Source organism: Chroicocephalus ridibundus, chromosome 1 (genome assembly GCF_963924245.1).
Source record: "Chroicocephalus ridibundus chromosome 1, bChrRid1.1, whole genome shotgun sequence".
In the NCBI taxonomy this organism is placed as follows: Eukaryota; Metazoa; Chordata; class Aves; order Charadriiformes; family Laridae; genus Chroicocephalus; species Chroicocephalus ridibundus.
In genome coordinates, this window is record NC_086284.1 from 193,757,133 (window position 1) to 193,772,382 (window position 15,250).

General features: G+C 41.4%; 1 protein-coding gene across 8 annotated transcripts in view; it reads right to left on the reverse strand.

The window, feature by feature from the left end:
- Positions 1-15,250, reverse strand: part of ANKRD26 (ankyrin repeat domain containing 26) — a 59,451-nt gene that overhangs the window by 6,970 nt on the left and 37,231 nt on the right. For all 8 annotated transcript variants that reach the window (XR_010069539.1, XM_063323248.1, XM_063323247.1 and 5 more), the window contains 10 exons: positions 13,521-13,673; positions 12,482-12,657; positions 12,190-12,283; positions 10,529-10,606; positions 9,244-9,378; positions 8,065-8,177; positions 7,509-7,650; positions 5,387-5,668; positions 4,496-4,731; positions 3,522-3,768 (listed from right to left, as the gene is read on the reverse strand). Coding sequence is in view for 7 of the 8 variants with exons in the window: in XM_063323248.1 (XP_063179318.1) it covers positions 3,522-3,768; positions 4,496-4,731; positions 5,387-5,668; positions 7,509-7,650; positions 8,065-8,177; positions 9,244-9,378; positions 10,529-10,606; positions 12,190-12,283; positions 12,482-12,657; positions 13,521-13,673 (1,656 nt within the window). In the remaining variant the exon portion in view is untranslated. The remainder of the gene's footprint in view (positions 1-3,521; positions 3,769-4,495; positions 4,732-5,386; positions 5,669-7,508; positions 7,651-8,064; positions 8,178-9,243; positions 9,379-10,528; positions 10,607-12,189; positions 12,284-12,481; positions 12,658-13,520; positions 13,674-15,250) is intronic.

Genomic DNA, 15,250 nt, shown 5'->3' on the forward strand with positions numbered 1-15,250 from the left:
ACAAAGAATTAATACCAGTGTTTTGAATAATAGCAGCGTGAAGTATATTCACCTTCTTGCCCTTGAAGCTATTTAAAAGCTTTTGCACAAACCACGTTTACATAAACATCCTCGTCTTCAGAATGGCATGTCCTCTACTTCTAATAGCCTTTCTCACCTTGAGGAAGCGACTGCGAGAACCGCCAAATCTGCACAGGGCGCTTTGACTAAAAAAAGAAGTGAAAGAGGACTACCTGAGGCACACTGCAATTTAAGCTCCTTAACTCCCTGTCATTATGAGCTTTAGTGGCAGGAGCATTTGTAATCTCCAGCCGAGAAGGCACTGCTCAGCTTGAATTTAAAGGCAAGACAAATTCCGTAGAAGGGAACCGGGTTACTGGAAAAAATCTGAGGCATAAATGAAGCAAACAGTGACATGAAGAAAAGGCTTAGAGCCAGAGAAACTCTTCTGTCTTTAAATAATCTGCTGAAGAGGCAGAGTACTAAGCAGCAAAAATGGAAAAGTACTTCAAAACCCACTAAAACTGTTATCTCTGAATTCTTTCCTCATGACCCAAGTTGTCTACTGAATGACACAGAACTCCCGCAAAATGACAGCACAGACCGTGCATCTGGTAATTTCGCATTTGCAAACTGATAAGACATTCACCACCCCCCACCCCTGCGGAGGGATACATGCAGTTTTCCCTTTTATTACCTCCTGACTTGAAGTCTTATATTCTAATTCAATCCTCTTTTTAAGACACACATGTCGGGAACCCCGTACGTACAGTTTCTCAGAGATACGGTATGGCTACAAACACTGTTAATGACAGACCGCACCCAGCTGAGGAAACGTAAGCCAGCAGTTCTAAGTGAAATACCCACTTAGATGCATGTCCTCTAGTAAGTACTGCACCTCTGAGAACCCTGTTCCTTTTTTCTGAAGGACTCCTTCAGGGAAGATCAGGTCTTAAGACTTTCCTGAATACATTGAACACTGGGTGACTTGAGGCTACAGGCAGTGCCATTACAATTAATCTCATTTGTTCCCTAACGGGTGATTACAGGAAGAAATATCATGAAAGGATGTGCAGCTGGATTTAGTAACTGGGAGGATAAATTCACACAGGCAGTTCTGAGTCCCAGAGATCAGCCTTCTGCTTTGATTGAGAGAAAACAGGCATGCTGAGATTTCCAGCTTTTTCTTAAGAGAACCTGTCAGAAATGGTAAGAAATGGGTAAGTTCTCTGAGGACTTAGCAATAGTCGTACTCGCCCCCATGCAGGGAAGAAAATGTTAGAATTTAAAACTATATTAGAATTAAAAGCTAATCACAAGAAGACAAACTGTGTATAGTAAAAGCCAATTATCTTCAGCTCCCCTTTTGACAACAAAGTAAAAGTCTCTGTAGGTTGCAAATAAGATCAGAGAGAACTTAGGGGACTAAGTCCTACTAACAAAACTGCACTAGGAAGGAGACATTTAGGTATATAAGAAAGCCCTCAGGCTAATAAACAGAACCCCCCACCTGACATCAGTAATTGCAGACTGGGGAAACCTGACACATAATTGTTCAACTTCCTTGAGAGTCTGCTCAAGGCTGATGGGGTTTTCTGGTTCTCTTTTTTAAACCTCCAAAACAAACCCTCAAAAAACAGCCTCAAAACCTTAAAGCATTCTGCAGCATGGCAATCCATCACAAAATGCAAGAGACATATGCTGTGAAAAGAAACTTTATGGTTGCTGTTGAAGTCTGGACACTGAGTGAGAACAGTATCACCGTTCTCAGATCTAATGCAAGCTTTTCATGGAATCAGCTCAAACATTTTTCACATGTAGATTTGGGAACCATTTTTCACAAACATTGAAGCAGCCTATTTAACTATTTGAAATATATATCTGCATATATTAGCAACTGGATAAAAACAACGAGCTATGAAATAGACTTTTAAAATACTTAATTTCTGGAATATACTTAATGGAAGCTAGTAAGCCAGTAAAGGTATCTGTCTTGATAATGACAAAACTTTGAGATGCCCAGAGAGTTCCAATTTCTTCTGGAAAATTAAAATTGAAAGGACTACCTAAAGAATGTTGCTGTAATTCAGTTAAGAATTTCTTCTTCAAAAAAAGGCACAACTGTTAACCCTTTTCTTTTAAACTAGGGCAGCTTTTTTCCTAGAAGTGGGATGGTTTCTTCCTTTGCCTTTTTCTTCCTTTAACATCTTGCTCCCATCTCTCTGTCCTTTCTTTTCCTCACTTGTTCCTCACTCCCTACCCATCTTGTTCCCTTGTCCTGGCCTTCTCCTTATTCCACTTTTGCAGTGGGTGCCTGAATTTTGCCTCCTTTCCACTGCTTTTGTGCAGAACAGCCCTGCAGGTGGTCCAGTACTAATCGCCTCCTGAGTTCTTTCTGTAATGAATGTCCACCCCTCTGACCGGAAAAACATGTTCATAGCCATACACAAAAGGTCACCTCTGCAACTGACACTGCTACCCATCACCTATACTGCTTTGTCCATTTTTTGTGTTTGTTTTGGTTTTTAACCCAGATGCCATATGTAGACACATTGTTTAAATGGGTTCTTTCCAATGCGGGTGGGACCACTGGACTGAGATGCACTACAAGTGAATGAACACGTCTCACATTCATTCGACAAGAGAATACGCGAGGGACAGAGCACTGACTGAATAGGGAAGCTTGTCCATGCCTCAGTCCTATGCTAGGTGGGAAACTGATTACAACTACTGACATCTGGTTTCCATATCTCACGATACAGTGTTCACCATTCTGTGAGAGATATAATATCACACTGACTGCTAATTACAGAGCATGCTTTGACCAGAGGTATTGCAGAGGTTGCAGCATTGCTGCAAAATTAGAAAGCTGTGAAGACTTCCTGAGTAGTTAACTTTACCTTTTCATGTAATAACACATAGCAGGAACTACAAAAACAAATACCTGCTACACATAGCGTACATCCCGCACTGAAATATAAAGTGAAAGTTATGCGATCCCATTCATATCATCCTATTTTTGAAGCATCCCTTTGTTGGTATTAATGTACTAAAACACATTGCTGTGAAGAAACTGCTAGAATGAAGATCAGTGGAGAAGGAAAAGGTGTCTCAAAGATGCCTGTTGAGATTTTGCATCCATCATGAAGTTAGCTGTTTTGAATACGTCATACATACTATACATTAAAATTTAATTAAAAGCTTCACTGGGAACTCCCTATGCCACAGCATTCTTCATCACAGTTTCTCTTGTAAAAGAATGTAGTTATACAGTTCATTATTTAGATGTCAGTATTCTTTTGGTCTTTGAGCACTCTTGGAAATTTGAACAACCCTGATGAGCAGATGTCTTCACCCCTACCACATATAGTTGTGTACTGTTTTGATGATCAGCAGTTATTGTGGCATATTAGACCACATGGTTTGGAATTATAAATGGATTCTAACTTTAGGCTAAAAATCATAACCTTCCTTATGGATACTCTTTACAGTAGTTGAGGACAGTGTTTCAAAATGCTTACCTTAGCCACATAGGCTTCAACCCTGTTTCTTGATGATAACGCGTTCCCAGTTGAGCTTAGGAAGCTTCCTCCTAGACTTAGACTTCTGTTCAGTGCCAAGTTGTTGCCAAGATGTCCCAGTTCAGTTGAATACAGAACTGGACTTGCAGCCAGACCTCCAGTGACAATGCTGCTTGCGATTAAAGATTTGCTTCTATGGCGCTCCTGAAGGAGCTTAGCGTTGGCTTCTGCTAGTTTCTCATTAGCTCTGAAACATTCAGAAGCATACAAAGAATTATTTTTGGTGGTAACACTTTCGCAAAGTTACCCTCCAGGTCTTTGACTATTATTCGACTTCTGAAAGTGGAAGGGATTAAGAGCATTCAAAGCAAGAACATCATCTGATCTGAGGATTTTTGGAGAACCTAAGAATTCACACTACCTGCAAGGAGCAGCAGGAGTTACCAACACTTAGGAATGTGTGAATGCCATGTGTTCACATAGCTTCTTCTGAAAGGTACATCACCTGTGTAAGAACTCTGGGCTACTCTCCCTTTCCCAAGGAAAGCTCGAAACTCAGATACACTGCTAAAATGGAAGCCAAAAATGATTTATCTTTTTGCTTCACAGAATCAAATTCTGTTCTCTGAAGGGACTATCCTTATTCAAGCACTATAGGACATGAAATTTATCTTTTCTGCCATATACAGAATAAGAGGAGGAGTATTAGAGATTGGCAAAAAGGTTGCCTGTTAAAACACAATCAACTTAAAAAATCCCTACTAATGCCACGATCAGTGGTGTTATTGCTGGAATACTGAAGACAAATGAAGGCAGTTCTAATGAAGGGGAAGGGTCTTAAGGTACTTTCCTCACAAATACGCCATCTTATGCTTACATACATAATGCTGACCAGACACACGAGGAATTTCAGGAGGAAAATGCATGAGGAAAAAGTAGTATCTTATTACCACTCCAAAAAAATGCGGGCTTACCTTTCAAGTTTATTTGCTAGGCATCTTCTAATTTTTACTTCCTCCAGATACAGCTCTTTGTACCTTTCCACTTCTGCCTGTGTGGATTCTTTTTGAAAAATACTGTCTTGTTGGGTATTTTTTATCCTGTCCAATTCACATTCGAGATCTCTAATTCTGTGTTTTAGCTGGTTTCTCAGTGAAGCATGATGACTGGCTCTGATTTGTTCTAATCTGTCCTGGGAGGCTGCCTGCGTCTGAAGCAGATAATGCACTTTCAACCACGGCAAAGAAAAAGAGAACTTTCCCCGCCAGTCAATTGCACGTACCTAATTTCAAGGACCCAGTCTTACTGTGCCTCCTCACTGCCATAAACAATCAAGGTATAATTCTTTTAATTCAGAAAGAACCCCCCCTCTTAGCACTATTAGTCATCAAAGCTACTAATGAAAGAACACTGCCTCTGTAGGACAGGACATACAGAAAAGGATTCCTCAAAGACATTATGAGGATCCCTCACGTCCACCCTCGCCCACCCCCCAACTTTGGTGACTTCCTTTCTGAGCACTTTTCCCTGTACAATGACAAAGCAGGACCTGTATGTCTGGCCATGACAACTGTAAGTCACAATATCCATCCAAGGATGAACAGCAAGAACAAGACCAGGGGACAGCGATACCCCCCTCCCCCCAAGAACTGCAAAATGGAAATCTACCTTGGACAAGCGTTTGATTCAGGAACCTGCAGGCACATTATACACACATGAAAGCACTCTTGCCCGACCATATTCCCTTCAGGAAAGACAGCACTAACACATAGAATCAGGCACCAAAAAAAAACACCTCTAAAAAATGATGACCACAACTAAAGTATATAATAGAGACTACAGAAACGTATGAGAAATTCACTTACCTGCAGAAATAGATTGACTTCTTGTAGCTTTTGTCTTATTTCTTGTCCAGCACGTTCTTCCATCTCCCTTTTATATTGTTCTATTTGGCTGTGATCCACCATGTTAGTCTCCAAACGGTGTTTGAGGTTAGCTACCTCTTCTTTCAGCTGGCATTTGCTCTTCTCCAATTTTTCATGGTTCCCACGCATGGTGGTCAACTCTTCTCGCAAATCCTGATTTTGTGCTTCTAGCTGCATGCATTTTTTAGACTCTGTCTCCAGCTGCTGTGAAAGTTCACCAACCTGTAGACAGAAAAAAAAAATAAAGGAACTCAAAGGGATATAAAATTAGTCAATGCTGTGAAAACTGGTAAAGTGGTTGGCCATCAAGACAGTATTTATCATCGGCTCACCCAGTATTACAACCGAAGTTAAACTAGGCTCTTCTTTTAAAACAATAATAGCTTTCAGATAATTTCAGTTAGGATTCCTCAGGCTCCCATCTTTTCTCAGGTCTTCTGCAGTAGGTCACAGAACAAGAGGTACCAAACTAGCAGCATTTCACCCATAGGGCTAGGCTGAAAAGCACTAGGGCTATTCTTCTGTGAGATGCTCATATGCTCATGGGAAATCAAACACACCCGTACCTAGCCACCTTATAGTTTGAGCAGAAACAACATGTATTATGCTTTAGAGGAATTTTTACATGTTGTCAACACAGTCAAAGCTTCATTACAGAACTGACGAGACAAAAACCAGATACTCCATTTTCTTCCATTACACTGCAAGATTTGTAAATCGTGGTTCAGAACACAGCTTTTACAGCAGCTGTGGAGGAAAACGTAGTCTCTTTAGCTCAAAGCTGCAGTTTATTTCAAAAATTTGCAAGAAATACCAAACTTTCAATAGGTCCCTGAGGTGAACTACAGCTCTGTCCTCCTCTTTCCCACTCCAGAAACATGCCTTTCTATACCGATTGAATATAAAACATGATGTCCTGTCTTTTGTTGAAAAACAGTGTGGAGGAAACTAGCACAGTAAACACTTGAAAGAGACTCTAACAGGAAGTAGAAACTTCAGACTTATTAAAAACCAGCTTAACGTAATGCCTTTCCCTGTCATTCAAAATAAGTCTTCCAAGAGAAATACAAAATTGCTACTAACTTTTGGACTAAAAATGAGCCACTGCAAAGGCAGTTGACTCAGTCTACAATACCTTCTAAATATGAACACAGCTCTGAAACACAGCTGCTTCAGCAACAAATCTGAGTAATCAGCAGAGAGGCGGACAAAAGGTCACATGCTACTAAACAGCCAGAACGACCTCAAAAGCACTTCTGGAAACTCTACTTCTGGGTCCCCATGACAAGGGAAAGACAGGCTGAGAGAGCTACTAGCGAGCAGGAAGTTACAGAACTTTTTCTGCATCACTTCACCGACAGTGTTTAGAAAAGCAAACCCTGAACTGCCTCCTGCTCAACTCGTGCTTAAGACAGGACTCAGGGGCTGATCTTGAGCAAACCCAGCTTCTTTAGTTGTTCCGAGTTATAGTGGTGTTACTTCCCTCTCTTCCAGAGAAGGAATTAATCCTAGACCTAGAAGATGCTGCCATGGCCTCAAGCTGCAGCCAGGCCTGTGCCAGGCCTCACTGCTCTCAGCCCTGGCCCTCACCCATGGACATGATGTCCTGGTTGGACTGCAGGCCTGCCCGTCCCTATGGACTGGCCTGGTGATGTGCACTCTTGGCTGACCCTGCTTACTGTCCCCAGACCTGCTCTGCTCTTCTTGGTGAGCACCTGTGGGACTGTTCCCTGGCCCGTGAGGTCACGGACCGTGACAGCCTTGCTGTGACTCTTGGCTCACCCTTGCTCTACAGAACAGCCCGCCCTTGATGTGGCCTTGCAGATACTGCTTTGCACATAACATTTTCACCTTCACCCATAATGATAAATACATCAGTATTAGTTACAGTCATCTACTACTCTAACTGTAGAAAGGGCATCAAGAAAAGTCAATCAATTCCCAAATACAGCCAAGAAAAAAAAAAAATCAACAACATGAAAAGAAGTACAGAGAATGAAGGCCACGGGTTTCAAAAGAAAAAATACCACCACCAAAAAACCCAAAACAAAGCAGAGCTCACCTTTGTTCTTAATCTACCAACTTCATTGACCATTTCAGAATATCTGTTCTTCATTTCTCCCTGCAAATTAAGCTGGGACTCTCTCTCTCTCTCCTCATACACCCTTAGTTTCTTCATAGCTCTGCTCAGAAGCCTCTTCAACCTACACAACAAATTAGTTGAGAAAACAATGAAGCAAAGAACAACCAGCCTTTTTCATGTACTCTTACATAAACAGTGCAGACATGGCTTGCTTCATCTTTAACATGCTTGACACATCAGGAAGTACAGAGAAAAAAACAGCATTCCCATGCCACAAATCACTTGGGGTCCAAATTTCACCTGAAAAGAGGAACAAAAGATTTCCTTCCCTCCCAGGAGAACTGCAGGGCAACCTGCATTGGCAGTTCTTTTGGCAGCTATTGAAAACTATAGGCTCGTTACAGAAGTGCCTTGCAAGAACTAACATGAGGCTTGAATTTGCTCAGAAAGTTACGTACACCTATTTTTATGTTAAAGTTCAATAAAGCTTGACTTCTACTCAGCAATACCTCTTCACCATACTAAAAAGCCATACCTCTTACAGTCTTTCTGCAGTTCAATGTTTCTTTTCATTTCTTGGTCCAGACGCAGTTCGACTGGGCGTTTCAACTCTACCAGCTTCTTCACTTTCTTTCTTTCACTCTCACACTTTCAAAATAGAAAAGATACATGACACACGCATAGGAACAGTATCTACATGCAGTATGTGCATTTAGCGTTCTCCAAGGAGAGGCATCAGTATGTCTCTGTTAGCCAAGTTCCACAGAGTGTCAAGGGACAGAATTCCTGAGAACATTTAATCACTTCAGGTTTCGCATCAAACAGGCCAATACCTAACAAAAGAAACAAATGCCCCCACTGAAGTAAAGGCCACCCTCTTCTAGTGCTTCCAGGCAAAAAACTGGAAAAGATACTGGAGAATATTTTCGGCAGTTCCCCTGCTCATAGAAGGGTTTACGTAGGTATGCACATCATGGGAGAACATAGATCAATCTAAAGCTTTCATGGGATCTTCAATGACCAGCAGGCAGGGTCTTGTGGAAGAATTTGATCTTTTGGAATTCTTCAATGTTTTATTCCCCGCTGCCATTACCTCCATCTCTTCTTTGTGGGTATTTAATTATTCACATGTTGTTTTTCCTCTTGGTGTTTTCTTAGCCAACCCAGAGGAGAGTTGGCAGCTGTTTTGAATTTGTACTTCCATTTTTCCTCTACAGTAAAGAAGAAAAAGGAAAGACTGCCCCTTGGAAACTGGCAGCCACTTCTTGTTTCCCGAGCACTAGATCGTTTGCCCAGAATTCCTTTAGTACATTCTTCTGCAAGGCTTTTAAGCTGCTGCTACCCTGAAAACATGCAGCAGCTCCTCCATATACTGCACTGGAAACATGAAGCATTTTAACCCTGCCCAGAAACCAAGGGGTCAGAAGATGACCAGAAGGAATCCAACAAAGTATCGGGGAACTGCAGCTTCACTTGACGTGCTCAACTGATAGCAAATCACACTGGGAACTCTTCCCAAGAGAACCACTCTAGAATTTACACCAGGATACCCAGCTAGCTCTTTTTGCTTCCTGGATGATCACCAAATCACAAGATACTCAGAGCCTGAATGGCAGGGATAACAGAAAAAGCTGAGTATGTAGGAACTCGACAAAAAGGTGAACACAGTTCTCCTAGGTATTGGCTAAGTGCCTGGAGAATTTTCTGGGCTCACCTGTTCCAAGAGTTCAGCTTTTTCCCTGTCAAGCTGAGCGACACGCTCTTGAAGGTGGAATTTTGACTTCAATTGCTCTTCCCACATGCTGTGCGAGTCCTTTGATGTCAGACCCAGCACATTCTGCATTTGCATCTGTGAAAGCAACAGTGGCAAAAGAATAAACTAAGGTGACTGGAAAGACAACACTGCCATAGAAAGCAGTAACTTAAATGGAAACAGGCCTAAGCTCTCCTCTCCCCATCCAAGATCTACGGTTGAGCTTAATGTGGAGTGTAAAATCCACCTCAGGAAACATGATCAAGAACAGCAATTGGTGCTGGTGGCAGAAGTGACAAGATGAGGTTACAACTTTGGGGGATAAGAAGACGCACGCGCGCGCACACACACACGCACACACAAAATCACCCTACAACTTTCTTCCAAAGGTCCTCCAGAGTTCATAACAATACATGCTTTATAATATAATAATTCCTCTAGTGCCCACCACAGAAAATACCCTACCCTCACTGTCTGTAAAACTGTACATCTTCTGAGAGCAAGAAAATGTTTTCAAATTGGCAATGCTATTTATGCTTCTATCCAAAGACAAAGATTTGCCTAACAGATGCATTTGAGTGGAACAGAACTTGCTGATTCAGTTCAAGTATAAGAATGCAAGTTGACTAGATAGTTTTAGCGGCATTTTGTAAGGGGGGAAAAAAAATGTTGTCTACTGATCTACAGAAAGTTATGAAAACCTTAGCACAAAGGCTTAGATAAAAAATCCCTATGGTGTACAACTTTCTCAAGTGTCTTTACAGAGTAGGTGAAATGCTGGGTCTTACGACAGAAGCCTACATGGTCTCACAAGGTCTCTGACAAAGCTGCAAAGATAATATGGATCTCCCAAGTCCAGTCTCTTCTCTCATCTTTCAACCACAGATGTCCCCCCTGCCCACAACATCCGTCTTATCCATCATCTGCCATGGTTTAACACCAGTAGGCAGATAAGCACCACACAGCCACTTGCTCACTTTCCCCTGGTGGGACAGGGGAGAGAATTCATCAGATGAATCATGCTGATGAATGCAAGTACCTTGCACACCATAACACAGCTACAAAACACAGCAGCAGGGGAATAAGGAAATTACAGCCTTTCTCCTTGAGAGTGCTTTGCCCTAAAACCAGAGGGGTATTTGTCGGCTGAACTGTGCCTACACAGCCCACCTGATCTTTTCATCAATTACCTGCGCACAAAAAATTCAAAGACTGAAAAAGTCATTCACAGAAGCCAGTCACATACCTGCTGATGGTGGTGGTCCTCGGCAGCTGCCTGTGTTGTCTGTATGCTAGTTATCAAGTCTTCCAGGCGGTTGTGAACCTACAGAAGCAAGAAGACACACTATGACTTTCCAGACTGAAGTTTACATCTCATTACCAAAAATAAATATTACATACACCTCTTCACCTCTTTATCCCTATAGTATTTACACACAGCACTGATGCCTTAGTTTGATGCCACTGGAACATTTTTAGCAATCATCACCTCTGCTGTTTGCTTCAGGGAGAGAGAACACCATGCGGGAGAGAAAGAGTCTTCAATGAAAACAGACAGGAGTAGCTTTTCCCATGCACCGTACGTTTGAAAACCATGCCCTGCTAACCAAAGGGGAAGGACCAGCACCGCGACTGCCTTTCCTCTTCTCTTGTCAGTATAAGTACATATCACAAAGTTCAACTTTCACATGTAGTTATTTTGAAAATCTTTTCAGCACTAGTTAACAACTACAGTTGTAACAAGAACCCTAGTTCACTGGTTACAACTAAAAAATAATTTGCTTCATACAGGCTACAGATGAAAGCACCTTATCTGAGTTTAAATTAATCACTGCATAGAAGCAGTGGGAAATTCCAAGACTCTCACTGAGTTCTGCAAACGATACCACAGGAATTCCTCTTCACTGTTTCATGAAAATAAACACACACCAAGTGGCTAAAGGAAAAGCAATTCTGCACAGCAAAAGCTCTGGGGAGTATAATTTTTGTTCCAGTCTGATGACACCAGTCAGCCTCTGGCACAAAGTGCTTTGCATCAGTATCCCCCGTGGAATTTTCACAAGTTAACTCGATGAATAACTTTAATGATACGCATTGCAACAAGTGTCTGAAGCAGCATCTAATGTCACAAGGAGTCTAAAGCAGAGAATAGTTACAACAGCATTATTAGTGTCAAATCCTTACCCTTTAGAGTGTTAAGTAGGACTTGCTATAGCAGCATGGGAAAACTCTCAAAACCAGAATGCTGGGGAATGAACCAGGCTGCTTTCCAAGCAGCCTTTATTCAGAAGAACACAGGAATCAAGCTCCCCTAGGTTCTTCGGGAAAACCTCATCTTAAAATTTCCTCACAGCATGCTGGTTTCAGCCGGGAAAGTTAATTTTCTTTCTAGTGATTGCCATGAAAGGAATGTCAATAATACATTTCAAGGTGATCTTTATGCTTTTTAAGTACTCTTTGCAGCTTCCCATAGAAGCTGAGAAGGAATGTAGACAGAACAATCGAATGGCCAATAGAATATTCCGTACCACAGATGTCATGCTCAGTATATACATGGGGTTGGCTGGGTGGGGATCCACTATCATTGCTTGGGATGGTGACAATTCATCGGGCGGTGAGAGTAACTTGTGTCATTATTATTATTGTTATTTTCCTTTTCCTTTATTGTTCTATTAAACTGTCTTTATCTCAACCCACAAGTTTTTGCATTTTTTTCCCTTTTCTTTCCTTTTTTCCCCTCTTCTCCCTGACCTTCTTGCAGGGGGGGCGGGGTGTGTGTGTGTGTGTGTGGAAAGTTGGGGAGTGAGCTGCATGATCCTAGTTGCTGGCTGGGGTTAAACCACAACACACAGAAATGGGTAACTAGGCTTAGGAGCTTACAAAAAGGAAAGTTTATGACCAGCTTACTGAGGTAGAGGCTCGCAGGTCTCTCTGAAGGGCTTCAATCCTATTGCTTTGTTGCTGGACTGTGGCTTCCAATCTGGCATTTTCAATTTCAAGGCTTAAAAAGAAATACAGGTCGTCTTATGGAAATCTACCAGAGCATCAATTCTGGAAGAATGGTGTGAAATAACATAATCTAAAGGAAAAGCATCCTTCATAATCATGTATTAGCTTGCTGTGATTGCAACAAGGCTACCCTGTTGTTTTCACACAATCCCACAAAAGCGACAAATGCCTTGCTTCACTATTCTCTTACCGCTGCACGTGTTCTTCCAGTTGTTTTATAGTTGTATTCGTCCCAGAAGATGCCAACAGGAGGTCCTGCAGCTTCTGGGAAGAAGCTATTACTTCTCTTTCCTTATTATCCAAGGCAGTCTTCAAGTCATGAACACAATGTTCAGACTGAAGATGCTGTTCTTCCAACTCCCGCAGCTGTAAAATCACAGTAAGAATCCACAGTATTCAGGTGAGCTTTTACAGAGAGGAGTCAACTGCTGCTCAAGAATTCAGGTACTGCATATATCTGCGAACACAGTCTTACTTCATCATCTTTTATACTGGCCTCTCCCATCCCTACATTGATTTCCTATAGCACGGTTCTGAGCACCGACACTGCCCCTCCTACCCTTTCAGTGACTCATGACACTCTTTGTATCCATTTGTTTGCTCCTCCATTGAAAATAGGAATTTAAAAGTTCAACCTTCTCCTAAAGTGACTTCAGAACTCCCTCGTAAGGATATTAATATTATTTCTCCTTCAGAAGTCCGAGGCCTCTATACTTCAGTTTCCATAAGAGCACTGCAAAAGGTGGTCCCCACCTCAGAAAGTAGCTTGCAATTCCCTTGAAGGAAGGGATTACAGCAGGGCCAAAGAAGGGGTGGGGGGATGGAAATATATATGTTTATGCAGAATAAGTTACAAAAACATTCAGAATTGACAACATGTTACCCAGGGGGGAGGGGGAAGCATAGACAGCATAAGGAAGGCCAAATGCAGCCGCCGAGTGTTTCTACTGTTCTTCGGAAATCAGACAACCTGCTTTGCCAAACCAAATGCAAAAAGCTATAGACACATCAGGTTATTTTGCAAAGCACCTTAGCAAATGCAAATCTTTGTCCAAGTAATGACATAGAGTCCTCACATCAAAGACACCAAGTTTATAAAACAGTGCAACTCATTCACACATCATTAAATCTATCCTGTTGAAGGTTTTTCTAGGGTTTTAGGACAACATTCGATCCTACTTCCAACAGCCACCCTCAGATGTATTCGTATAGTTACAGACATTATGTACCTTCGTTTTGACCTTTTCCAATTCCTTCTGTAAGCGCAGCTTGTCTTCCTCCAGGTCACTGCGGTAGCGCGTAGTAACTTCCAGTGAAGCTTCTGACATAGATTGCTTTTTAAGAGCATCGGCAAGCTCCTGCTGCAGCTGTCTGACCATGCCCTAATGAAACAATTAAATAAGCATGAAGAAAGTTGTAAGAACATGAAATATGCCTTTACTTTAACTTATTTGATTATACAATTGGCCCTGTATTCGGATTGAACTCAAAGGTATAAAATTTTGCCTGCCACCAGCAGGCATCTGCACAGACAATGACCTCTCTTCATCTTTCTCAGCTGAGCATCTCCAAACTATCAGCAGCTGTTCACAAGGATTTCTGTTTCCTAATACATAAAAAAGGCTCAAGTATTATTCTTCACGGGACAATACATAAGCACACACTGCAAATCCTGTTTTTTTCTAGCAAAACCCATAGAAATCTGTTGTGATGTAAGAGCCATAGTTTTACCACAGATATTACTCTGATGACTAAAGGCACAGCTTTGTATTAGACTGTTCTTTGTACTATTCTTCCATTATACAAATACAATAAAATGAATGCATATGTCTGAAAGCTCTTTTGAGGTACACTTTAAGTATGTGTTGAATCACATCCTCTTGTAGTCTTCTTACAGAGTTCATTTTAGAATAACAACTGCCTTTACACTGACAGATTAGGTTTACAAAAATCTGGAGACTTCATATATATATATACATATACATATATATATATACACACACATGAGAGAGTTCATATATACTATATATATAGTATCTTCAAAAGGAACCTGTTATTTTGATAGTAAGAATACAAAACAATTCACAGATTAAAATAATTGGCAGCACTGCTGGGGTTGCCCTCCCTCCCCCCCAAAGTAATTGACAAATGAAGACTCGGACCCACGCAGATATTTACCTCACTCAAAGATTCTCAATTTGTTATGAAGAATGAAAAATAATTTTAAAATCACTATTCAAATCACTAAGGTAGAAAAACCTTACACTTGAGTGTTTAAATACTGAATGTGATTAGTTACTATTTTCCAGAAAGCAAAAGAAAATTAAACAAAATGGGTAAGGCAACTTTTAAATCATTGCTCTACCTGGACTTGGTAGAGCAATGGTAGACTATCAATAGAGAAGGTAGACTTGGTAGACTTCTCTATGAATAGAGAAGACCCTACCTACTCTGTGGGAAAGTAACAGAAGATCGGTGAGGAGGACTGTAAATACGCTCAAGTGACTCGCATATGCGGTATCAGAAAACACATATATCACACTAATTGTTGTTTAGTCTTGTGTACTTGACAAACAGAACATCTGCACTTGCATAACATCAGCCTGTGATAGAGGCACCTTATCGAATATGCTTGAGATTCCTGCCCTGCTGTCGGAGAAGATCAAAGCACAGTGGAAAACTATGCCTGCTTGAATCCCTGATATACAGGTGAGAACAGCAGGTTTGGTGTCTGTGTTCCTGCTTGTGTGCCTCTGTCTGGGTGCTGCTTCGGAGATCCCCTGGTTCGTGAGGTATCGAGATTAAATTTACTTTTTGCATTTCATCTGTGGTTTTGGGGTTCTTCCTGCATCCTGCCTGTGTCAGCTCACACACACTCTTAGGAACTCATATAACAATGCATTCTCCCATTATCTATAGCTTTTTCAATTGTCTACCTATTCCTCACTCCTACCCCTGC